This window comes from Peromyscus eremicus, chromosome 8b (assembly GCF_949786415.1).
Source record: "Peromyscus eremicus chromosome 8b, PerEre_H2_v1, whole genome shotgun sequence".
In the NCBI taxonomy this organism is placed as follows: domain Eukaryota; kingdom Metazoa; phylum Chordata; class Mammalia; order Rodentia; family Cricetidae; genus Peromyscus; species Peromyscus eremicus.
This window is the reverse complement of record NC_081424.1, coordinates 32,317,426-32,343,480: the sequence shown is the minus strand read 5'-3', so window position 1 is coordinate 32,343,480 and position 26,055 is coordinate 32,317,426. Positions and strand designations below refer to the sequence as shown.

Sequence of the window (26,055 nt, the reverse complement as noted above, 5' to 3'; positions counted from 1 at the left end):
ATCACATTCCCAAGCCGGGCTGACTCAGGTGCCCTTGCCGGTGGCCTTTCCTGGGGGGTGCAGACTTGTCCGTCCTCTGTGGAGTGTAAGACTGAATCGGAGCGTCAGGGTCACACAGGGTTTCACCAACCATTTTGTTTCGGACATGTCACAGTTCTGTCATTCTGGATTCAGTGCTAGAAGACGGTGGTGGTACATTCTGCCCTTGGCTGTTTGGAGGTTCTTTGCAGGTGCTCTATGTGGGTGAGAGCAGGCTCTGTGGTCCCCAGCAGCCTGTCATACTCCCTTGTCAAACGTTTGCAAGAGCTCCACATCCCCCAGGTTGCACCTGTACAGAGCCCTCACCCCGTGTACCTGTAATTTGAAAGTACTTACACTTTGTTATAAAGTATTTTTCTTATATCCTTGTCCACTAGAGGGCAGCACATCCGCACGTACTTAAGAAGCAACAATGGGAGCCGCTTGTTTTTGATGAAACAATAAAGCACTTTTGGGTGGATGTGTTGGAGATACTGTTAGGTTATTGAAAAATGTAGTATATTCCATAAAGCCCCCTCCCTGGAAGTGAGCAATAGTACACACAGTACAAAATGGCAGACCATGGCAAAAGTGATTTATTTATTTCATTCTCATAGAAGTCTTGATTTACATTTTCCTCTTTTGTAGTAAATTAGGAATTTCTAGAGTTCCTTTTGTAATTTGAAAAGTATTCCTTAATATTTATGCAGCATGTTCATCTTTAATTGAGTCTATTCCAGTTGAAATGGAATACCACTGCCCTGTAAACTCCAAAACCACCTAGACCGTAAACTGAAAAGGAACCATCCAGAGATGGGGAGGAGCATTGTTTTTTCCAGATCACTAGCCTGCTTGCCATCAGCCTGGCAGCATCTTGCCTTTTCCCTGAAGGCATATTTTCCCTTAGGTATCTTTGTGTTGTATGATCGGCTGAGTTGGGCCAAAGGAATCCCATTAGCCAATTATCCCCATCACTCTCCAAGAGAAAGACATCTGTGGAAGCCCTGGGGTCACAAAATAACACCATGGTAATAGAGTCTTCTATAAAGAAGTTCATCAGCAATGCAGAATAACTGTAACCCAGCTTCTAAATTAACAACGTAACAGATGAGACTAGTCTGCTCAAGCCTGTGCCTCCCAAGCACTAGTAACACATACTTTCTGAAAATTGTAGGGGTTCAGCTTGATGCCTAAGCATCCCCTGTGGAAAGTTTGCAACATTGTTAAGTATTTATGCCAAATAGACTTAGTAACATAATTAGTTCTTAGTGCATTCAGGGCTGAGTGGAGCTTGTGAATACAGAATTTAGTTAATATTTAATAAATCAGAGCGGGGATGTCAGCTTTTCTATTAAAGCATCAATTAGTAAATATTTTAGACCTTTGCAGGCAATGCGCAATTTCCTACAAATTCTTCATTTTGTTTTTGTGTTTACTCTTTATATTTAATAGCCATCTTAGCTTGGAAAACTGTACAAAACCAGATCCTGAGCTCATCAGGGCATTTGATGACCTTGGTACAGGAAGGTAGTGATAGCGGTGTGAAGAATGATGATGCCAGCATTTTGTTAGTTCATAGCACCACAGGAAACAAAAGCAGGCCAGAGTGGGCCTTGCCGTCCCCTGGTGGTGCATGGAACTCACTTGGGGTGCTGAGTCCATGCAGTCTCCGCTCGGCTTCTTACCTAATTGCTTGTTCAAGTTAGGGACACTTGACTTTTGACTCCTCTGTGTTGACCAAACACTCAGACCAGGAAATGACCCCTTTCAGTATTTCTATCACACTGAAAAAATACCAATTTGAATGCCAGGAAATCACTACTTGAATCCCAGATCCTTTACCAAAAGCAGTTTCTTGTACATCAGTTATTCTCTATGGCTATCAATGTCTTTGTCAAATGAGATTGAGTCAATATCATCTCTCTCTGTCTCTGTCTCTGTCTCTGTCTCTTTCTCTGTGTCTCTGTCTCTGTCTCTGTCTCTGTCTCTCTCTCTCTCTCTGTTCCTGTGCCCAGTGCAGTCCCTAGTAGACTGAGTGACAGCATTGTTCAGAGTGTGGACCAGAGTCTAAGTGTAACCCGTATACAACAGTGGAGAGAATGCATAGGAAAGGAGACAGACAGTTAAAACAGGGCTCTAGGCCAGTTAAGGCAGCCAGCTGGCCCCGTGAACACTTTGGGGGGAACACACTGTTGTCCTTTTACACGTCCTTGATCCTAATGCAGCTATTTATGGCAGACAAAATTGTAAGTAAGGACGGCTTTGAACAATAGACTTCTACCTATGAGACCAGTCCAGACCATCCATAGTCAAAGAACTAAATAGAAGGTGGCCAAGGAGGACTGAAGCTATATCTTGGTGGCTGGGATAGAGTTAGGTCTCTACCATGGTAAAGCTACAAGTTGATCATGTAAATGTCTGATCAAAGACACCTGCAAGGTTAATAATGGCAACACTGGCCAGGACTAACAGCTTACAGCCAGTCAATGTCATCACCTAACAAAGCATAAGTCAGATATAGGCAGAGGAGGAAGCTTCAACATCTCTTAACTTGGTGGGTAGGCCATGGACAGGGAGGGCATGGCCATCAATCTGGTTGGGCCAGGGGCCATGCATAGAGTGTCTGTGCCCTCTGTTGTCTTGGCTGTTGATAGATAGCCTAGAGAAGTAACCAAGCTTAACAGTTACCTCAGCCTTTGTCCAGTTGCTGACATAGCCATGTAAAGACTTTAGACGAGGAAGTTCAAAGGCCTTTTCCTCTCCTGGAAACTCTTCCCTGTCTTGGAATTTTCTCTCACTTTTCCTTAATTCCTGAATTCTCCTTTATAAAACGTGTTTTCACTTGGCGTACTCCCAGGAGTGTCCATATCTCTAATCTTCACTGGAATAAGACGAGGAACAATGTTTGGTGACCACGAGTGTCTGGAAACCTAGGTCCTTGGGTCACGCAGTACTGGGTTGTGATAGCTTCTGTCACACACAGAATCCCTGAATTATTGATGGTTTTACAAGTACAGACCAACCAGCTGTCTTGTAGATTATCCCATAGTCTAAATTGGTCCGATTTCATCCTCATAGTTAGACTTGGGTTAAACATTTTGGTAATATATATATGGACGCTGTGACTCTCTCACCACATCCTGCCATATGGTTCCTAATGCCATTTCGTCCCGTGTTGGTGCTGACTTTGAGCTTTTGTTTTAAACAATACATCTATCAGTGGAAAGGTTATCTCTTAAATATCATCTCTCAGGGATGGCTGAGACTGCTTGTGGTTTTAGCATTCTTTAGTTTACCCTTACCTGTGTGAATTGTTACACAGATGACTGAAAATCACGTTTCTAATTGTGTTATACACTTCTCATTTAAAGTGGTAATGCTTACTTTATGTTATAGTAAAATATGTCATTGTCATAATTATTGTCCCATAACTTTTATGCTGGTAGATTCAAGTAAAACTTACATGTACTACTCTCGGGTCAGTCTTTGTAGCACAGGAAAGAGATTGCCATTTTGGGTCATGAGCACAGTTTCACACGTCAATGTGAACATCTACTCAGTTTTCTCTTGGAAAATCAGTCTGTTGCTGTTACTGATTAGACAGAAAAAAACATTTACTTTTTCTCTTTTTCAGTTATTATTATCTACCATTATGCCTTTGATTTTCTTTCTTTTCATCATTTAATTACCTTATTGCTTCTAATGTAATATTCTCTGTGGCTGCACCTTTTCTAACAATTATTCATTAATTTCCTATTATGACAGCCGTGGAAATACAAAGGACTCTGAATCAACTTGGAACCCCTCAAGATTCACCAGAATTGAGGCAACAGCTGTAAGTTTTGTTTCTTGGGTTTTTGTTTGTTTGTTTGTTTTGTTTTGTTTATCTTATAAGACAGGGTTTCTCTGTGTAACTACCCTGGCTGTCCTGGAACTCACTCTGTAGACTAGGCTGACCTTGAACTCACAGAGATCCGCCTGCCTCTGCCTCCAGAGTGCTGGGATTAAAGGTGTGTGCCACCACTGCCCAGCTTGGTTTTGTTGTTGTTTGTTTTTTGTTTTAAGACAGGAAAAAGAGAATCTGCTTTTGTGGTGGCTTTTTATTGGAGAAAATGATGGAAAATTAATAAGCTAGGAGGATTGCTGAGAATTTAAAACCAGCCTGAGCTACAGAGTAAGTTTCAGACCAGCCTGGGCTACACAGTGAGACTCTGTCTCAAAACTTAAACACACGGTTGGGGATTTAGCTCAGTGGTAGAGCGCTTGCCTAGCAAACACAAGGCCCTGGGTTTGGTCCTCAGCTCTGGAAAAAAAAAAAAAAAACACCACAATTTGCACACAGACACACACACACACACACACAAGTTACATATGTTTCAGTAAATATGCCATTAGGAATAATAATAGTACTTTGTGTGTTTTATAGATTTTATAGTATTGTTAATCTTTTCTCATCCGAACTTTGTAAAATGTGATGTTCACATATAGAACCATTTCTAGTAAGGAAGATCTCTCTTTCAGAGCCTTGGTGATAATGCCCAATATCTGCCAGAACCTCTTAAGTCCTCAGCACTTTAATAGCTACAGATTACAACTCACTCACACACACACACACACACACTCATGTACACACACAGGGTCACAGACACACACATACACATACAGGTATACGAACACACAGACACACACACACATACATACACATACAGACACATACAGACACATACACACGTACACATACACACAGCATTATCTCCATACAACAACTAGCTAGAACAAAAGTACAAAGAAGATATAAAAATGTATATAATAGAAACTCACGTTTTTTAAAAAGTACCATTTGAAGTATTTGTAGTTGTCTGTAGTTTTTTATGTTTTATTTTCTGCAATAGAAGGGATTTGGGGGTGACTCATAGCTAATACACCATCACTGATTGAAATGCAATGGCAGTACATACTAAGCAGTCACATTATTGTTGTGAAGTTAACAGCGGAAATTCTGAATCCATAGACATGATCGTGCAGGCTGCCTTTTGAGGACTTAGAGAAGCAGGTCTAAGCACGGGCATTTGGTGTCTAGAGCTGTGAGCTGGCTATTATTCTTCCTCACTAGCTCTATACTGGCATCTGCATCTGAGCATCTTTTTATTGTGAACCTCACTGGCAGTCCACGTGTAACGGAAGGGATGTGCAAGGGAGGCCCTGGTGTCATTCCTAAGCATCCCTTTAATGCAAGATTATATTGTTGGATATCAAGTTTTTTCATTACAATTTGTACTTTTTTCTTTACAAGTTATCTAGGAAAATGCAGGTCTAGGTGTAATTTACCCCTTTTGTTGTATTCAGGTCTGTTAATAAGGAAGCCCTGGTAGATCTTCTCCATCAAGTTTAACTACTAGTAAATTTGTACTATCACCACTTCTCCATCTTTGTGTTTGTGGAACATAAGTGTTCACATAAAAAAAATAAGACATATGGGCTGGAGAGATGGCTCAGAGGTTAAGAGCACTGACTGTTCTTCCAGAGGTCCTGAGTTCAATTCCCAACAACCACATGGTGGCTCACAACCATCTGTAACGAGATCTGATACCCTCTTCTGGCCTGCAGTCATACATGCTGTATACATAAGAAATAAGACATTCAAGATGTACCTCATACCTGGGAACTGGACAAGAACAAATAGTCCTCCTTCCTCAGATGCCCTCCCAGGGGAGACACAGAGACGAGCTGTACACATTGTCAGCCTCTCAGACATAAAGGACCAGATAGCCAGCACTGTCCTGACTACATGCCCTTCTTACTGGAGTCATTTCCATTGATAGCTGATGATTGTTACTTATAGGTAATAACAATGCATATTTATTTCTCTAAGCGTGGTTATTCTGGGTGAATGAAGACCTTTCTATGTCATAGTTCTTAATATTTATAAAAAAATATAACTTAAAGATTTGGTTTGGCAGGAGAAATTGACAGCTTGCTCAGAAAACTATGAGTACTTCAATAGTTTATAGTTTGAAACTATGAATACTCAGACAAAAAACTAGTTCTACAGCCTTTTACTAGGGTTGACACAAAGTGGCAGAGTTCTTCTTTGGCTATGATGTGGTTTTGCCTTGTGTTTCTCCTTTTGGTTTTTCTTTTCACTTTAGGCAGCAGAAGCAGCAGTATACTAACCAACTTGCGAAAGAAACGGATAAGTACATTAAGGAGTTTGGATCACTGCCTACCACCCCCAGTGAGCAGGTACCAGGCTTTAAGATGCGTGTTTTGATGTACTGAATGTGAAAAAAATTAAATGCATGGTCGGATCTTTGAACTGTGATGCTACAAAGGAAGTTTAGGTGACCAAAAACTTGTATTTGAGATTAGTTACAAGAACACAAAACTGTATTTAGTTATTCAGGTAGTATCATGTGGTTCCATAAAGCAGAAATTATTTCCATGTAGTTGCCCTGACCCATAATTAAGTGCATACTGAGAAAATGCCTCCTGCGTAATTGCTTCCTGGCTTTGCAGGGCTGTCTACGCCCCCTCCTCTCCCCCCCCTCCCCCCCCCCCCCGCCCCTCACACACACACCCAGCATACCTGGGGGCACAGTTAGCTCCTTGCTTACTTACTGCAAGTTATTTTGTGTATATATATATACATGTATAGATAGATAGATAGATAGATAGATAGATAGATAGATAGATAGATAGATAGATTTTATTTGCCTAAAAAAGGGGGATTACCTAAAATTAAGGCCTTGACCCATTTATCAGCCACTATGAAAGTCTAAAGTGAGAAATCCTGTGGGGCAGACCTTTCGCCTCAAGATAAAAGTGCAAGTGTTTGAGCCCATTAGAAAGGTGCCTGAGAGTCCATCAGATAGTCTCTGTAACTGGAGACTGAGTGACAATTTTAGGATCAAATAAAGAGCCAAAGAGTCATGAAGCAGCTGTTGCAGATCCCAGTGAGCTTCTCAGTTTGACCCAGCAGGCTGTTTTTCTCCCTTCCCTCTAGCGTCAAAGAAAGATACAGAAGGACCGCTTAGTGGCGGAATTCACAACGTCGCTGACAAACTTTCAGAAGGCCCAGCGGCAAGCTGCTGAGAGAGAGAAAGAGTTTGTTGCCCGAGTGAGAGCCAGCTCCAGGGTATCGGTGAGTGTGATGAGTGATGTGGTCAAGGCATGATATTTGCATCATCCTGATGTGCAAAGTTGTAGAGATCTGGGGCACTCTTAAATCTGTGACTATTTTAAGGGATATCTCCTCGGGTTTTAAGAAGATTAATGTTGTATGTTGTTGTAGTTACACACTACATAAAAATAGAAAAACCTGTTTGTCAAAGGTTAGAGGTCAAGTCCAAGTGGTCTTTTCATGGCAAGCTGGTTTGAGGCTTGGTGCTCGGGTGTGTGCTGGGGTACGATGATGAACTCAGTGCATGTGCCAAGGGATTCTGAGAATGAATATGAGCCTGGGAACTTTTGAGTTAATCTAGTTTTCAATTCTCACAGGATCCACCATTAGTTGGTGTTTCACTCTTTAATACAGAGTTTCACAATGACATTAAGTATTAGCTAAATTATATTTATTATTGGGTCCTTGTAAATAGCGAATTCCCTCCTCGTCAGTTTAAGATACTATTTTGTCATTACTTAAGCAGAACCTATCCTTCCCTGCTCCCATTGCACATGCACACACCCATATGTATGCACACACATGCACACACTCACATGTGTGCACACACATGCACACATACCCACCCAAAATACAGACAAGCCATCTTAAGGGAACCTCTGAGTGTTGTTTACTTTCCCTCATTCTTGCTTTCTTTCCATCTTCTAACTAAATTATTCAGGGTGGTTTTCCTGAAGACAGCTCAAAAGAAAAGAATCTTGTATCCTGGGAAAGGTAAGAAATTTAAAAAAAAATATATAAATCAAAAGATAATTTTTCAAGTATTATATATTATAGTTCATGAAGCAGAAAGAGAGCTTTTATTGTATTATAAACATAAACAGCTTATTATTTATAAGTAAATAGTAAATTTGGGAAATATTAAATATTTATAAAGTATTTATTATGTAATTTGTAACTGGATCACCCAAATAAACTTATTTACTTAATTTTAAGAATAAAATATTCTTATGTGAAGTTACCAAGTATACTTTGTAATACTTAAGTGAGTCTAAACTATATATGATGAAACCATGAGTGTAATGAAAATGAGGTAAAATATCTTTTTATACTTAGAAGTTTTTATTTATTTATTGAGGTTTCTTTGGAGACAAGACCTCACTGTGTTGTCCAGGCTAGCCTGGGATTCACTGTGTAGCCAGGATCGGCCTTACATTCTAGATCTTTCTGTCTCAGCTTGTCGAGCTTACAGGATTACAGGCATGTACCACCATGCCTGACTTTTTAAACTTTTTTAAGTGAACAATATTCTGGTCTTGAGGATCAAAATGTCCCATTTAGTGGATATTAAGTCCTCTTTCTGTATTTGTTTTTATAGCCAAACACAGCCTCAAGTCCAGGTCCAAGATGAAGAAATTACAGAGGATGACCTCCGCCTTATTCATGAGAGAGAGTCTTCAATCCGGCAGCTGGAAGTAAGCCTTACAGCCGTGCCCCACTGCTGCTCTGTTCTTTGAGCACGTTCACAGACCTCAATAATGCCGGGGAAGAAAACTCTAAGAGTATCTGTCAGTTTGGTGAAATTTCTAGTATAGAGTTTGGCATAACTCCTGTTTAAGAAATGATGCTATTGGTGCTAGGGTGAGAAGCCATATTCCTTCCACACTGTTAAATCATTCACAGTTCTCCTTAGTGTTGAGAAAATACCATTTTAGAAATAAACGTCTGTCTGGGGAATCTGGGGAACTAACACCCTTCAGCATATACACCATCCCTCCATGAGTAAGACTTTTACAGTAACATTAAAAAAAACTATGTTTCCTTTTAGGGTGTCTACTGTATCACAGAGATGAAGGGTATCTTAAGTTGTTGTTCTTGTAGAAGCAATCTGGCCCCTAAGAACTGGGCCAAAAATGGTTACCAGTGGCTACAGTTCACTGAGTGTCTTCCATGTGCCAAGGCACTGTGATAACTGTTAATTTTCACATTCCATCCTCATAAAAGAGGAACTAAGGCCACGATAGCTGTGCAAACTTCCTTATACAAAGAAAGAGTGTCTTTAATCGGGAGAAATAAATAGGTATATATTGAAGAAAAGTAAAGCTATAATTTCTCTATCCATTAAACTTATAATTTGTTTACCCACCAATGACATTTATAATTTCACTATAGTCTGTTGGGTATTCAGATTTATTAATGTAGGGCTTTACATTTATAACTAATGTTGTATTCATTGAAACTGTCAAAGTGATGGGTGAATTTCTTATTGAAATATAAGAATACTCATATTCTTCTAAGCAAATATTGCCTGTGACAAGAAAACTTATCAGGTTGGACCCTTGTACCCCATGGCCTTCCTTGTTATAGGTCCTCAGTTTTCATCCTCCTCACTTGATACTGTGAGTGTCACAGACTTACTTTGAACAACTGGTGGCATCCTGAGGATTGTTAGGACTGCTTATAGTGGTATATTTTCTAATGTTCCCAAAATTAATATATTACTTCTGAATGGATACTTGTATATGTATGAGTGGGGCTAAATTTATTCCTTTCCTTTTCTTTTGAATTTCCTCATTTGTGGGAGTGGGGACCAAATTTCTAATAATGCATAATAATGTGCACTTTTTGTCTTAGGCTGATATTATGGACATTAATGAAATATTTAAAGACTTGGGGATGATGATTCATGAACAAGGAGATGTGATTGGTAAGTCCTGCTGCTGTGGACTGTGAGGTGGGAGAGCAAGTTACCTGCAGTTCCGCTGCAGCAGCTTTCTCAAGCAAGAAACCACTCCCTTACTATCTCTGGGCTCTCTGAAATCAAAGGTGTAGTCTCTACAGTTTGCTGCCCTGGCCTCTGTTTGCAATCCTGCGGATGGAGTTTAACCAGGGCCTCCTGCTGCTGGGACCATAAGGCCCCATGTGGCATCCCAGTCTACTCCAGGGCGGCAGTTTCATTCTTATCCAAATCTAGCGCTGTCATACTGAGAACTGGGGGAACCCATGATATTGGTAATTGTGTATGCTGTCTTGTTTTATGGGAAATAGCTATTTGCCTGGTCATTTGTCCTATCGACTACCAAACAGTTTTTGATAGATTCATGTAGCTCATTTAGATGCTAGGGGACTGAGACCCCTGGCATTAAAGCTTTCGGTTTGGGATATAACCATGGAAATGGGTGGGTGGGGTAATAAACAAGGTCATTTAAAAATAAGTGTGGGAGCTGGAGGTAGAGTTCAGGGGGTAAAATGTAGCTAGAGTTTTCCTGCCTGGCCCACAGTCAGGACAAATCTCTCTCACCCACCAGTCCTGCAGCCGCTCAGACTCAACCAAGTAAACACAGAGACTTATATTGCTTACAAACTGTATGGCCATGGCAGGCTTCTTGCTAACTGTTCTTATATCTTAAATTAACTCATTTCTATTAATCTATAAGTTGCCACGTGGCTTGTGGCTTACCGGTATCTTAACATCTGCTTCTCATCATGGTGGCTGGCAGCGTCTCTCTCTTCAGCCTTTCACTTCCCAGAATTCTCTTCTCTTCTTGTCCCGCCTATACTTCCTGCCTGGCTACTGGCCAGTCAGCATTTTATTTATACAGAGTGATATCCACAGCAGTAAGAGTTCTTGTGCAAGCATGGGGATCTGAGATCAGAGTCCACAGGAAAGAAAGCTGGGTATGGCGACACATGTTCCTGACTCTAGAACTCTGAAGTGCAAAGGCAGGATCTTTGAGGTTTGCTCCCTGCAAACTTCAGGTTCAGTGAGAGGCCCTCTCTTAAAGGAGTAAGCTGGAGACTGATAGAGCAGAACACTTGACATCCTTCTTGGCCTCTGTACACACAGATGCATGTACCCAAATATACATGCACATGTACAGCTCGTGCGTGTGTACACACACACACACACACACACACACACACATACACACAGAGAGAGAGAGAGAGAGAGAGAGAAAGAGAGAGAGAGAGAGAGAGAGAGAGAGAGAGAGAGAGAGAATGGTAGAGATGGCTCAGTTAGTAGAATAGCTTGGTACACAAGCCGTGAGGACCTTATTTCAGACCCCTAGCACCTATATAAAAAGATTGAGCATAATGTGGGCACATGCTACCCTTGTCCTAACCCTAGAACTAAACAGGCAGAAACAAGAACATCCCTGGAGCTCACTGGCCAGTTAAGTCTTGCTGAATTAATGAGCTCTAGATTCAGTGAGAGGCTCACTGAATCAAAAAGTCGTGAGAAAGACATCTAAGGAAGACACCTGAAGTCAACCTCTGGCCTCCACACCCATGTGCACAAGTATGTGCACACTGGACATGTACATACATACACAGAGTAAGTGGTCGATTTGTAGAGAGATCAGGGTATTAGTTAGAAAGGTCCACAGCTGAATAATGCAGTCACCAGCTGTGACACTAAGAGAAGTATTGAAAACATCACTGAGCCAGGGGTCATGGTATTCAAGAACCGAAGAAGCTATGAGATCTTTGAATGTCTGCTACCAAGGAGGGCTAGAAGAATGTGGCACACTGGCCTTTAAAACTGAGAGTCTCCAGTCCTGCAGATGGTTAGAACAGAATGGAAAGGAGGGTACCACCCTGAAGGCCTGTGGGTCCTGGGTGGGGACTTCACTTGATTGAAGTTAGGTCAATAAAAACAGAATGAATTAAAGTTATCAGATTCGTACTGCGAAGCTGGCCACTGTACCAGGCAAAGCAGGCAGAGCTTGGGTTTATGTGAATGATTTGAGGTGGGTTGCATTTGCAAGAACAAACACAAAGCTGAGGAACACTAGCAGGACAGTTCGATGAAATAAACATACAAAGGCCTGAACTCCAGTATGTGGGCCCTTCCTTGGTCCTGAGGAGAGTGTTCCTTGAGAAGCTGAGGTACCTTTTTTCCTATGTGATGACCATAGTCTTTGGACCTGGGGAGAAGAGGGCTGATCTGTCTTGCACATTGGTCTTGAGATAGTGCAAGCTCTGGGACTAGGAGCTTATGCTGTCGCTGATCTGATATTTGCAAAATGACAGTACTTTTGTTGTGTCCAGTAGAGCTAGAGAAGATGGTTAAGGTCCTTTGTTTATGCATTTGCGTATTGGTTGGATTACATCTTTTCTTTAAATGTCTGCTGAATTAAACTTGGTGATTTATTGTTAGCACGTCAGTTCGTGTTTAACGATTCTCTTCTGTGTGTGTGTGCGTTTTATTTTAAAGACAGCATAGAAGCCAACGTGGAAAGTGCAGAGGTGCACGTCCAACAGGCAAACCAGCAGCTCTCAAGAGCAGCCGATTATCAGGTAACGTTAACTGTAATACATTGTAACCTTAAATGTAATACATTGCATCCTTAACTGTGATACATTGTAACCTTAACTGCAATACATTGTAACCTCAACTGTAATACATTTTCTTACAACTTTGGGTTTTGGCTTAGACTTGAAGGGGCTGCCTATGCTGACTGTAGAATTGTGGAAGGGGAGGATCAAAATATGCCTGTCAATTTAAAATCGGTTTGGGCACGCGTATGCTCACATTGATCCGCAGAGACAGGAAATCATGAGGCTTGCAAGAGACTACTCCTCCAAGCTTTTCCCGTTGTGGGGGTCCCTGCAAGCATCACGGATGGCAGGGAAATAGTCTGGGTAAGGTAAAAATGAAACTTGGGTCAGCACAATTTAGCCGGTGCTGCATGAAAAACTTCTGGAGTCTGATGCTAAGCAACTTATTTTTCACATACTTAAGCACAGTGAAACTTTGGGGAGAAGTATCCACGTGAGAATTACCACAGCAAAGCTTTAGGCCTGGCTACATCAAAGTGCATCTCTTTAGCAAAGCACCTCTGACCTTCACATAAGAATGAGTTCTAAGGCCGGGCAGTGGTGGTGCATGCCTTTAATCCCAGCCCTTGGGAGGCAGAGGCAGGCAGATCTCTGTGAGTTCGAGGCCAGCCTGATCTACAAAGTGAGATCCAGGACAGGCACCAAAACTGCACAGAGAAACTCTGTTTCGAAAAACCAAAACAAACAAACAAACAAAAACAGAATGAGTTCTATTGACTAAGAAGCAGTGCTCAGGAGTCTGGGCCTAGGGAGGAAAGGTTTGTAATATGCATAAAGATGGGTTCTATTGACTGACAAACAATGCCCAGAATTCTGGTGGTTTCTATGAGGGCTGGCTTTACAGAATAGCAACGATTACCAGGTATTAACATATCCATTCACATCCTTCTGGATGGAAAACAGTGTCAGTTTCCTCCATTAAAGAAAAAAAAAATCCATGAATTTAACAGTTCTGGTTTTTCTAGTACCATCTGTAAGCTGTGCCCTCTATCTCCCATGATGGTCTCTGATGTGACAGTGACAGCCACACATGGAGAGACCTCTTGGATCACCTTCCCCCTCATTTCCCATTCTTCCTTGTTACTTTTTAGTTTTGATTTTTCAAGACAGTCTCTCTGTGTAGCCCTGGCTGTCCTGGAACTCACCGTGTAGACCAGGCTGGCCTCGAACTCAGAGATCCACCTACCTCTGCATCCCAAATGCTGGGGTGAAAGGCGAGTACCACCACCGCCCGGCCCACCTCTTTTTCTTCCCTGTCAGTGTCCTCCAGACCGAGGTGACAAAGGTCCTTGGCCTGGAAAGGTCTCTTCAAAGTCCCTGGAGACTATGTTAGCTGGGAGTGTCGTTAATCATCACATACTATGTCAACATGCAGCAGAGACTTTCAATAGATATAAATTTATTTCTCAAGGGAATCTCATTAATATTAGGAGTCCATATGTGTCTGTGCACTTCAAGTCATGCTTCAGATACTATACAGATATTAAGGCTGTGAACTATTAACAATTGTACAGTATGTAGACCTTTGTTCAGTAAGAATGAGGCCAGACTCTTCTGAACCTCTGAACACCATCACAGCACATCATTTGAGTCCCCTCTTAACACATCGATTTTTTGTTGTTGTTCATAATTACCCCTCTCTTGGACCTTGTAACTACAATATTGTGACTTCTTAGATATTTTCAATTGATTTTGCTTTCCTCTCTAACCTGAAAACCTGAGTTAGTGCCTTGTTTTTCACTAGGCAGACCACTGTGTAGTTGGCACCCTGTAACACTGCTGCTTTGGGAGGCTGTCCTTTACCCCCATGCCTGGATATTATCAGTCTAACACTTAAACCAGTACCTCTTATTTCTTTCTCACTTCTTTTGTGTTCTTGGGGTTTGAGAGAGAACAGGGGACCTAACCCAAGGCCTTGCATACCAAGCAAATGCTTTCACAGTGCATGCCTGACATGGTTTCCTCTTTCTTTCTTTCATTTATATATGTATTTATTTATTTGTTTTATGTGTCTGTCTATCTGTTTATTTACTTTTTATTTATTTTTGGGTAAATTTTATTTATTTATTTTATGTGTATTTTACTGCTCTAAAGGTGGTTAAACGTAGGAGAATGGAGCCTAAAAGTGAGGTGGACTAAAGTCTCACGCAATAGCCAACTTTATTCAGAGCATCAGACAATTCATACTCAGGGTGAAGAAGAGTCACTTGAGCAAAGTGTCCGATCACAAGGACTAGCCGCATGTGGCAAAAACATGTTTTTCCATAGAGGCATATGAACAAATAACAAGAGCCTGTTGTAATGAATACTCTCAAGTAAACTCATTCCTATATACTGCACCTGGGAGGAACATGAAAACACACTCCAAGGAAAATTCCATGTGTTTTGAAGAAACTAAGGTCATACACCTCTTGTCTTGTTTTCTTGGCGTTTTCTTACAAGCACTCAGAATTCCCCTCGCATGATTCCATTCCTGGACAGTGTCCCGACAGTGTGTGTTGGTATTTTGCCTGCATATATCTGTGCACCACATGCGTGAGTTATAGATAGTTGTGCACTGTCATGTGGGTTCTAGGAATTGAACCTGTGTCCTCTGGAAGAGCGGTCAGTACTCTCAACCATCAAGCCGTCTCTCCAGGCTCAGTTTCTTTTTTTTCGATACAGGGTTTCTCTGTGTAGCTTTGCGCCTTTCCTGGAACTCACTTGGTAGCCCAGGCTGGCCTTGAACTCATGGAGATCCACCTGGCTCTGCCTCCCGAGTGCTGGGATTAAAGGCGTGCGCCACCACCACCCGGCAAGTTTCTTCTTTCTTAAGTTCAGCCAGGAAAACTACCTTAAAAAAATATGTGTTGCCGGGCGGTGGTGGCGCACGCCTTTAATCCCAGCACTCGGGAGGCAGAGCCAGGCGGATCTCTGTGAGTTCGAGGCCAGCCTGGCTATCAAGTGAGTTCCAGGAAAGGCGCAAAGCTACATAGAGAAACCCTGTCTCGAAAAACCAAAAAAAAAAAAATGTGTTGTCGAGGTTTTTAAGAAGACGATTTGCAGCCCCGAATACAAGGGCTCCAGCTGTCACTGGAGTGAACTGAGTTTCTTTCAGCTGCCGTGGAACCACCTCGTTGAGTCTGTCACTGAATCTTGTTCTTGCCTCTGCAGCGCAAATCCAGAAAAACCCTTTGCATCATCATTTTTATCCTCGTTGTCGGGATTGTGATCATCTGTCTCATCGTATGGGGACTGAAAGGCTGAGCCGTGAAGGAGCGGACCGCTGCGTGACGTTGTCTGGGTTGTGTAGGCAGATGCTCGTGATCGCTCTCTGGTACTATTGTTACTTTAAGGCTGGGGTGTAATGGATGGTCCCGTACTTTGTCATTCTTATTGGGAAGGAGCTCCTTTTGGATTCCATCTGGTGTTTTCTAATATGAAGGTTTTTCTAAATAATGTTGCTGGTATGACTTCCGTCTTTTTAGTTCAGCAACTGTCGGGTTTTGCTCACATTGTATATGACTTTCATTAATAATTTATTTATATTGTCTGACTGAGTTTGGGGGATTACTTGATTGGTATGTGTACTCTGCTTACACCTCTGTCACTGTGTAACATGAACCCAGATTGTGCTATCTTATTTTTTAAAAATTCAAGTTTAAATCTGACTTATCCAGCAAATATTCTCCATAACAAAACCTTAACACTCATGTTTGTGGGACGTTTTATCCCCTGTGGTCCCCAGCCATGCAGATCGTTACTGATCTTTCATTATTGGATTACTTTTGTCTTCTCTGAATAAAGTCGGTGAACCATTTCCCAGTGTGTGTATATATGCCTTTGCTGTAGATTGCATTGTAAAGACAGTAGGATAGATGGTTTTTAGATATGGTCTACTTAATCCAAGGTGTACTAAGGAAAGCATAGTTACTGTAATGTTTGCTGTAACTTGGAGATAGTATCTGAAAAATCCATACCAATATCTATTCTGTTTAGATGCTAAAGATTCCAGTTTCTTCACTACACTGAACAGTCTTCATACTGTCTGGCTTTGTGTCTACAGAATACTGATTAGACGTGTATCTTTGGGTCATCATCACAAAGTAACTTTCCCACAGTTACAGATTTGGGGCTTAATTTTGACACTGAAAAATAAATTTAGAGTTTATTTAGAGTGCCATTTTTTTAAATCATCCTTCATTAGAATGAGAATCAGATGTCTGCCAATAAACTCACTTGCCTTTTTAAATCAGTGTTTTAATGCACTAATCCGAATGCTGTAAAGGGGGCTATCTTAGTTTAACGTTGGTGTTTTATATTGTTCTTATATAGTAGTTTGCTAGTGGAGGCGCTGTGTAATGTGGCAGGCTCTGAAACATTGAAACGGGAACAAGCGGAATAGTAACTAAGTAATTGTATCCTTGCAAGCAGAATAAAGATGATTTCCGAGATGTCTGCTACTTCTGATTCCCGGGACTCTTTCTGTGGAACCTGGGCTTCCCTCACATTTGCTGCTACAGGAGGAAGCAAAGGCCCTATGGCAGGACATCCTTCATATATCTGGGTCACTGGTTAAGGTTTTAAATTTTAGAGTATCAAATGGGTTATTTACTAATACGTAGAAGTTGCTTCACATCTCAGCAGAACTTTTTTTTCTGTAAAAGTGATAATAGAAAATGTTCTTGTGAGAGATTGGACAATGAATGAGGTTTTCTGGTGCCTGAGTCAGACCGCTTTCATGGTTAGAATGGGCGATCCCTGGAGAATTCATGCAAATGCCGCCAGGTCAGTGCCAGCTTCCCAGGACTGGTCCCGCAAGGTCTTCTCTTCCAGATGTCCCCAGCATGTGCGATGTCACAAACTGCACTGCCTCTTGTAGCTAAAGGAAGGTTTCAATGACGTCTACGAAACAGCTTCCTGCTGAGCATCTGTAATAACACATCTGTGCTCACGTAGGCCATGCCCATTTACCCATTCCCTTCTACTGAGTGCCCCATAACAGCAGAGCATGTTCAAAAATCGGGGCATCACCTTAGCTACTTTACTTAAAATTTGATCTTAAGTTATTCTTTTACATGGGTTATTGATCAATGATCTAAAATGGCAACTTTAGCTGCTTGTATTCTTTTAAAAAGCACTAACTTGAGGAAACTTTTACAAGATATTTAGAACATAAATCTTACTTTTGACTGAAAACATTTAAATGCAAAACATAACAGAATAGCTACATGAGAAGAAAAAGCTTGAGGGTTCCCTCAGGTCAGTTTTAGAATTTTTATTGAATGTTAAGTCTTAATTTTTTTATTATTGAGAATACTATATCAGCAGTCTGCCCATATTCTCTTCAGCATGTTCCCATCCCAACTTTATGTGGTTTTTTTATGATTCATTTTTAATTTTTTTATAGCTCTTTGAGTCCTATTAGTGCTATCGACATACAAATGAGTGTGGAGCCGTCTCTGGGAGCATGGAACTCTACCCATGACCACATTCTTAAATAAGATTACCCCCCTACCACCGCTCTATAAGCTGCCATTAGCTTCTCCATAAGGGGTGGGCTGCGGAGGTCGACCGACCATCTTACCTGTGCTGGAAGTTTGGCTGGCGTGATCGTATGCCAGCCTTCGGCAGGTCCTCCCAGATGCTGTGAGTTCATGGGTATGATGGGAATACCATGTCCAGAAGACAGCATCTCACAGCATCCCTTCCCATCCTCCGGCTCCTACACTGTATCGGGGTGTGGGTTCACTCCGGGTCCGTGGAAAGAAGACACAGAAGCACTCTTAAGGATGAATGTTTAGCCTTTCCAGATGCAAGGAGATCAGCCTCTGGCAGACTGACTCACTGCTGCTTTACAAAGGGCCTTTTTGTTGTTATACAGTCCACACCTTTAGCAAATCAATTTCCGTATGCCAAAACCTCTTATCTAAGCTCCGCAAAGAGACAATGCCAATACAAGTTCCCAGTGAAAAGACATCTCTGTTTGCAGAGTCCTCCCCGAACCAGGTTTTTCATAGGCTTTGAACCCTTAGGAAGCTCTCAGATAAGGTTTACACACTTCAAACAGAAGGTACCTGCAGGGACAAAAGGTAGCAGTCACAAAAGGCAGATTAAGACTAGGCGCTAATGCTCCGAATCAAACCAGCTGCAGAAATCTGCAGGCACTGCCCTAACATTACACTCTCATCACAGCCTTAGGAAAATAAAGTGAGAAGTTTTTATGACTGACTATATCTGAATCTTATTAAAACTGAAGAAATTTCCCCACTGAGTGCCATGTTGTTCAATGTTCTCAAACCAGGACTGAGTGAGATTAACTGGCTCCTTCAATTGAATGACAGCCTAACATTAGGTGTTTAGGTTATTAAAATATAATAGAGATATCCGTTTGCAGAACAGTTGATAGTAAAAGAATAACTGTTCCTTTTGAATATAGTGCAGTAATTTCCAGTGGGAATGGCATCTTCTATTATATATGTGGGCACAGACAGGGCCCAGGATAGGACAAGAAGCCATGTGCGCTAGTTGGAGGAGGCCCCTGGAGCATGCCAGGGACCACGATTGTAGTGGTGATTACTAACACCATACCTTGAAGATATCACCCTTGGGCCAGTCAGTCATGGTCCTTACTGCTTTTGGTAAAAGTGCCCCATTTTTGTACCTGGAATGTTTTAAATACCAATATGTTTCGATAAATCTATAATGAAAAAAAAAGTGACTCTGTTCACTTTTGGCTCATGCAACAGGTGTACGGTTTTAACAAAAAGAAAAAAAAACACTCAGAATATTTTTGACTCTATTTTTGTTTCCTCATGCAGAGAGGTGAAGTTCATGGTGAAAATAAAAAGTCACTGCCACATGTAAGAAATACATTTGACTTTGGCTTTCAACGGACAGTGAGTAAGCCCTTCCTGGGAACTGTCCTCAGTGTTAAAGAGAGCGGTGACTTTTTCTCCAGCCCCAACAAGATGTGTGTTGGCTAGGACAGCAGCAGCCAGCAGTTTCTTCCTCCTTCACTTCCTTGCTCCTCCCCACTTCCATCCCCACAATTGTTTCTCGATAAATACTTGACTTAATTTGGCATTAATTGGAGTCAGCTTTGCCAGAGTGCTACATGTCTGGGCATAAAGATAATGAATGAACCACATGAATATGTCCCTTTTCACAGAGAGCATGTGTTTTGACATTTGACATATAAAAAAGCTCTTAGCATAGGGCCTAGGAATGTAGCTCAGTTGGTAGAATGCTTATACAGCATTCACAAGGCCATGGGCTCCATCTTTTGTACCACATAAACCAGTCAGAACTCTGGGAAGTGGAATCAGGATGATCAGAAGTTCAAGGCCATCTTCCACGACAATGAGTTTAAGGTCAGCCTGGGCTACACTTTATGTATCATAAGAAAATGGGAGGAAGGAAAGGGAGAAAGGGAGTGTGCAAGGGTGAATTCACTTTGGGACCACTGGACACTTAAACAATTGGCCCTACCACTTAAAGGACTGGTCTCTCTTTTTGCTCCTATTTCCCACTCAGAAAGTGACTGGATTTCATTTTCTTTCCTCATTCAGAAGACCTCTAGAAAATCAAGCTTTCTAGAAAGAATCTATTTTTGGCAGTCCATCAAAAAGTCACCAAACGGAGTTGTTCCAATGTCTGAGGCTGGCCTTGGGGTACCCTGAAATTCAGATCCCACATTCCTAAAACAGTCACAGAATTACTGCTTCCAGCAGAGGGCAGAGCTACATAACAAAGGGAGGGAGCAAGGGGAACGTGTAATCTGTTGCAACACAATGCCCTCAAACAAATGGATTGACTATACTCCTTGCAAAATACCACAAAATGTTTTCAATTTAACCTTACCCCACTCTCAACAGTTGTTGTTTTGTCTTTAGTGAAAACGAAGGTATAGAAGTAACTCCTCAGGCAGGCAGTAATCCATCCTTGGAATACTGGCTCTTGGGATGTGAAGGCTGGAGGATCAGGGATTTAACACTAGTCTCCACTGACCACATAGCAAGGTCCAAGCCAAATTGGGCTACCTGTGACCCTGTCTTAAAAACAAAAGTGGCCGGGCGGTGGTGGCGCACGCCTTTAATCCCAGCACTCGGGAGGCAGAGCCAGGCGGATCTCTGTGAGTTCGAGGCCAGCTTGGGCTACCAAGTGAGTCCCAGGAAAGGCGCAAAGCTACACAGAGAAACCCTGTCTCGAAAAACCAAAAAAAAAAAAAAAAAAAAAAAAAACAAAAGTGGAGGGGAAGGGAAGAGGTAAGGGAGGGTGACAGGAACAGGAAGAACAAGGGAGGATGAAGACTCCCCTAATAGCTGATGCCAGTGTAAGTAATTTCCTGTAATTCAGCTATTGACAGGCTCATCTTAAACCATTGTCTTCATAATCATTTTGTTGTGATTGACACACACATAAAAATATGATTGACACACAAAATTAACCAGTGAGCATTACTATCCAAATAACCCTAATTTTACACACTCAAATGGAGCTAAAGAGCAGACACTGTTGCTTCTGGCAGGGTTTAAGAAGTCAGTCATTTAGTTACTCAGACTGGGTTCCTGTAGGTTGTGTTGTGACAGCATTTTTTTCATGTGAGTGGTAGAGGGCAAAACCAGATTTCCTGTGCAGGCCCTGCATGCATAACACCCCTACTTGTTTTCAAGGGAGTCTTCTAGAACTGAACCGAGTCTTTAAATAAACTTGAAAGAGCATGAATTCCCACTTGGACCAACCCAAAGTACAAATTTTTAAGTGTTTACTGTAAGTACCGCTAGACAGTACTTGCTCACTCCAAAAGCTATGGGCATTGGCAGAATGTTTAGAGAGGAACTCACCAAGCCTCAGCTAAGATGTACTGACTCCTGCTTTCTCTTCAGAATGCGTGCTTTTCAGTGACTTAACAGTAGAACTGATAATCCTGAACTTTGACAAAGAAAAATAGTCTAAAAATGAGGGATGTGAAACCCAAGTAATGTGGGAGATTTTTTTTTTAAAATTGTGCATCACTAAAGACTAAGCAGTGAGTGCCTGATGTCCATGCTAATCTTTCCATCAGTAGGGGTCCAGAAAACGTAAGTCATGTTTTAGTGAGGAATGTATTATGATTTAGGGGATTTCCCAAAACTAGGTGCTGTGGTAGTTTTGAATTTGTTTGAAGGTGCCACAGTTTGTTTTTGATATGACTGACCACATCTGACCTCTTTCTAGTGCCATATTTAATGTGGTAACTTCCAAAAAGGTTATCATATGTGATTCAATATGCAGTGGATTTCACGCCATAATTTAATAATACGACTTTCGTCACACATCATTCACCTAGTTCTGTCTGAGGTGCATTGAAGTTTTCATTGTTGTTGATGTATGTATAATATAATATAATATTATATAATAATATAATAACATATAGCCCTTATTGGTTGACATTTTTAATTTCAGTCCTTAGGTGAGTCAACCCAGGTAGGATATCGACTCAGCCAGCATTTTCTTTGTAATGTGAGTATGATTTCATAGTGTGCATTTACCCTGGTTTATTTACCTGCTAAGAAATATCTGACCTTCTCTGTTACTATGAATAAAATAGTTATGAACAGGCATGTACAAGTTTTATATTAGTAAAATTTTCCTTTCTATGAGATAAATGTCCTGCAGTGCAATTGTTGGGCCGTGTGCTAGTTGAACAGTTACTTTTTTTCTTATTTTATTCTTACTATTTTTAATGTGAATGTGTATTTTGCCTGTGTATATGTCTGTGTGCCACCTGCATGCCTGATGCCCATGGAAGCCAGAATATGACATTGGAGCCCTTGAAACTGAAGTTACAGATGATTGTGAGCCACCATGTGGGTGTTGGGAATTGAATCCAAATCCTCTAGAAGAGCAGCCAGTTTATTAACCACTGAGGACTTCGCTAGCCCCTGAATAATTAATTTTTAAGAAAACATGAAGATCACTGGTAGCCATAGTGACTGTCCAGGATGAGCCTGGTTCTTCCACTCCATGGTGCCTTTGCTTTTTATTTCAGTCTTTCTGATAGGTATGCAATGCTAACTGACTGCTGTTTACATTTTACTCTGACTAATGTGGAACATCCTGTTCTTATGTTTGTGGCCAACAATGTTTCTTCTGTAATGACCAGTTTCTTCAGGTCTCGCCACTTTGTCTAATTAAGCTTTGTTTTAAAAACATATATTCACAAGACAGTCCTTCACTGGATATATGGCTCATGGATATTTTCTCCCGCTCAGTGGCTTGCCTTCTCTTCCTCTCAACTGCACCTGTTGCAGAGTGAAATATTTTAATTCTGATAAAATCCCATTTATCAAGTTTTTGTTTGCTGCTCATGTTTCTGGTACTAAGATCTCTTTGCCTAGCCCTAGGCTCCAAAAGTTTTCTCTTTTGTGTTTATGAGTAATGTCTCTTTATATTACCTTTAAGTGCAGATAGGTTGAGACTTGAATCTAGCTGCAGTTCATTGTCTGTTGATGTCCAGTAGCCCCCGAACTGTGTTTGTATAAAATTTTTTCTTTACATCCCCCATCAACGGAGTTGATTTTGTTTCTCTATCAATATCAATTAGTCAGCAATGAGGTAGAGTATCATCTCCAAATAAGATTTGGTGTGTGTGTGTGTGGGGGGGGATCAGCCTCTTGGTTATTGGCTGTGATGCCCTGATCTGTGACTCTGCACCCACAGCAATGCCAACAGTCTTAGTTACTGCACTCAAGGAGTCTTGAATAGATGCAGCATTTCCACTCTATTCTTTCTTTCTCAGACTGGCCACTCCTATCCTGAGTGTCTCGCTAGGTGGCTATTTTCATGGTTGCTCTGGCTATCCGATTTTAAGGGTCTAACTCTGATCTCTGTAGTGTTCCCACTTTGCCAGCTGTGGACGTGAACAGACATTGTATTGTCCTTTCTTCATGTCTCTTATCCTTTCCTATGCTTGTTATAAATATTTCCTCTGTACACTTTTAGAACCACACTAAGGTCATAGTTTTTAACTCAATCATCAAACACAGGTTAGAAGTCTTTAAAAAAGGAAGGAATGTGGTGGTTTCCTCATATTTTTCCTTGCTGGGTTCATTTCCTGAGAGCCCAGACTCCTTCAGTTATCATTGCATTCTGTTTGACAAACTTCCTGTGGCCTATAATTGTTACTGATGTCATTGCTTTGCTAACAACCAATCCTATGAGGTTTTCTTCATCACTGTCTCCATTCCTTCTTCATTGCTGCATGACCCATCTTTTTTCCTAAACATAGAATTCAAGGTTAATAGTTTTTGTTTGCCAGCACGTGATAAGTATTGTCCCTCTTTTTCTTACTGGCTTCCATGGCTCGCCATAAGAAAGTCATCAGTTTTCAAATTTTCCCCTATAGATAGGATATCTAATTTGTCTTTTTCTTTCTCGTGTCTTTAGTTTTCAAACACTTAAACTTGAACCTGGCTGTATGGTTCAGTGGAATTTTGGAACTTACATTATTTGAGGGTTTTCGGCTTATATGTGTACTTATGTCTTTTGCCAAATTTGGGGTCCTCGTTTCTTAAAGTCCTTTCAGAATGGCCCCTTGTTATCTCCTTGGCACTCTCATGTGAAAGCCAGGCTTCTTACTGAAGTCCCATAGGTCTCCAGGGTCTGCTGGGGTTGCTGCCCGTCTTCTACCCAGTATTTGAGTGGGAATTAATGTTTACTGTTGTATCTTCAAGCTTATCATTTTATCCCCTCTGCATCTTTTCTTGTGAATCCATCAGTTTAATGGAAAGTATTAGTAGGGATGAAGAGGGTCTTAGGGTAGCTCTTTCAATTTAATTATATTAATTCAGTTAGAAATAATAATTTTAAACAAAGTAGAAAAAATTAGTATTACTACAGAGAAAACCAGAGAAGCCTCATGTTTCACATATCCACCTTAATTTTTTTTAGCTCAAAATAAAATAAAACTTAGAAAATCATAGTACTATTTATGTTCTCTCTCATGTGAATTTCGGTCTCTTAACTGGTAAACATGTGTATCCTGGTGGGAATAAATACGAGTGAAAGGCAAGAAACTAGCAAGGGGCACATGAGACTATAAATAAGAGGCTGTAAAGGACAGGGTGGGGATGGCAATAGAGCCAAATGGAAGGGAAAATGATGGGGACAAAGGGAAGGCAAACAGAGAGATGAGGGGCTCAGCAATAATTAGATAATAATAAAATCACAGTAACCAAATGACTCAACTCATAAAGACTTGTGTACTCCAAAAATTAAAGACTGCTCATTTCTTCAAGCATGCCTGAAAGGCTTAAGAGCAATGTGTGTGTATTAGTCAGGGTTCTCTAGAGCCACAAAACTTATGGAATAACTCTCTCTGTCTCTGTCTCTCTGTCTTTCTGTCTCTCATATATGTGTGTGTGTGTATATATATATATATATATATATATATATATATATATATATATATATATATATATATGGAATATATTGGAATGACTTATAGGTTGCAGTCCAACTAATCCAACAATGGCTAGCTGTGAATGGGAAGTCCAGGAATCTAGTAGTTGCTCTGTCCCACAAGGCTAGGTGTCTCAGCTGGTCTTCTGTATATGCTATAATCCCAAAGAAGTAGTGTCCAAAACCAGTGAAAGAATGGATGGGCTAGCAAGGTGAGGGCAAGCAGGCAAAGAGCAAGAACTTCCCTTTCTAATGTCCTTATATAGGCTTCCAGCAGGTGTGTTCCATATTAAAGTTGTATGTCTTCCCATCTCTATATTCGGATCAGAGGTGTGTCTTCTTACCTCAAAGATCTGGACTAGAAGTGGATTCACCCACTTCAAACCAAGCAGAAAATCTCTCACAGGTGAGCTCTCCATTCCTGGATTGTAGTTCTTTCCAGATATAGTCAAGTTGACAACCAAGAATAGCCATTGCAGTGTGTTCGGAAAGATTTCTTAGAAAATATGCAAAAGACAGCAAACATCACCTGTATAAAATAAAAGAGTTTTTTTCTTAAAATTTCTGTGTAAATAATGCTAACTGGTTAAATAACAATGTAGTCAGTTAATTAACATCAATTTACTCTAAAGCATTTCTTTTATACAAAGATACCAAGCTATCTTAAGAACAGAAATATGGTGTTAAATATCATAATAATCCTTTTAGTGTTTTCTTCTTACCAATGTGAATGACATTTTCATTAAAACTTAAGAAACGTGGGATTGTTTCTAATTCATGTCACATGCTTAATTTCACATTGAGTCATATAACAAATTATATTGTCAGTATTTCTTGGTGGCCTGTGCAGCATCCACAGCATGCTTGCCGGCTCTGGTTCTCTTACACACGTGTGAGTGCATGGGTATGTATGAGTGTTCACAGGTGTGTGAGTGCACATGCACATAGGTGTGGGTGCCTGTGGAGGACAGAGGTCAACACTGAGTGTCTTTCTCAATCTCTCTCCACCTGTGTATTCACACAGAGTCCCTCAGAACCCAGAGTTCTCTGATTAGGGTATTCTAGCTAGCCAGCTTGCTCTGGGAATCCCCGTTCTGCCTCTGGAACACTGGCTTGTAGGCTGCCGTCCTGCCTGCCCATAGTATTCACAT

General features: G+C 41.1%; 1 protein-coding gene across 2 annotated transcripts in view; it reads left to right on the top strand.

The window, feature by feature from the left end:
• The window catches only part of Stx7 (syntaxin 7), a 39,058-nt gene extending 22,778 nt beyond the window's left edge, over positions 1–16,280 (top strand). For both annotated transcript variants that reach the window (XM_059272645.1, XM_059272644.1), the window contains exons 3-10: positions 3,784–3,853; positions 6,168–6,261; positions 7,022–7,159; positions 7,860–7,912; positions 8,517–8,613; positions 9,773–9,845; positions 12,357–12,439; positions 15,635–16,280. In XM_059272645.1, coding sequence (XP_059128628.1) covers positions 3,784–3,853; positions 6,168–6,261; positions 7,022–7,159; positions 7,860–7,912; positions 8,517–8,613; positions 9,773–9,845; positions 12,357–12,439; positions 15,635–15,727 — 701 coding nt within the window. In that variant the 3' untranslated portion in view covers positions 15,728–16,280. The remainder of the gene's footprint in view (positions 1–3,783; positions 3,854–6,167; positions 6,262–7,021; positions 7,160–7,859; positions 7,913–8,516; positions 8,614–9,772; positions 9,846–12,356; positions 12,440–15,634) is intronic.
• Positions 16,281–26,055: the final 9,775 nt, after the last annotated feature.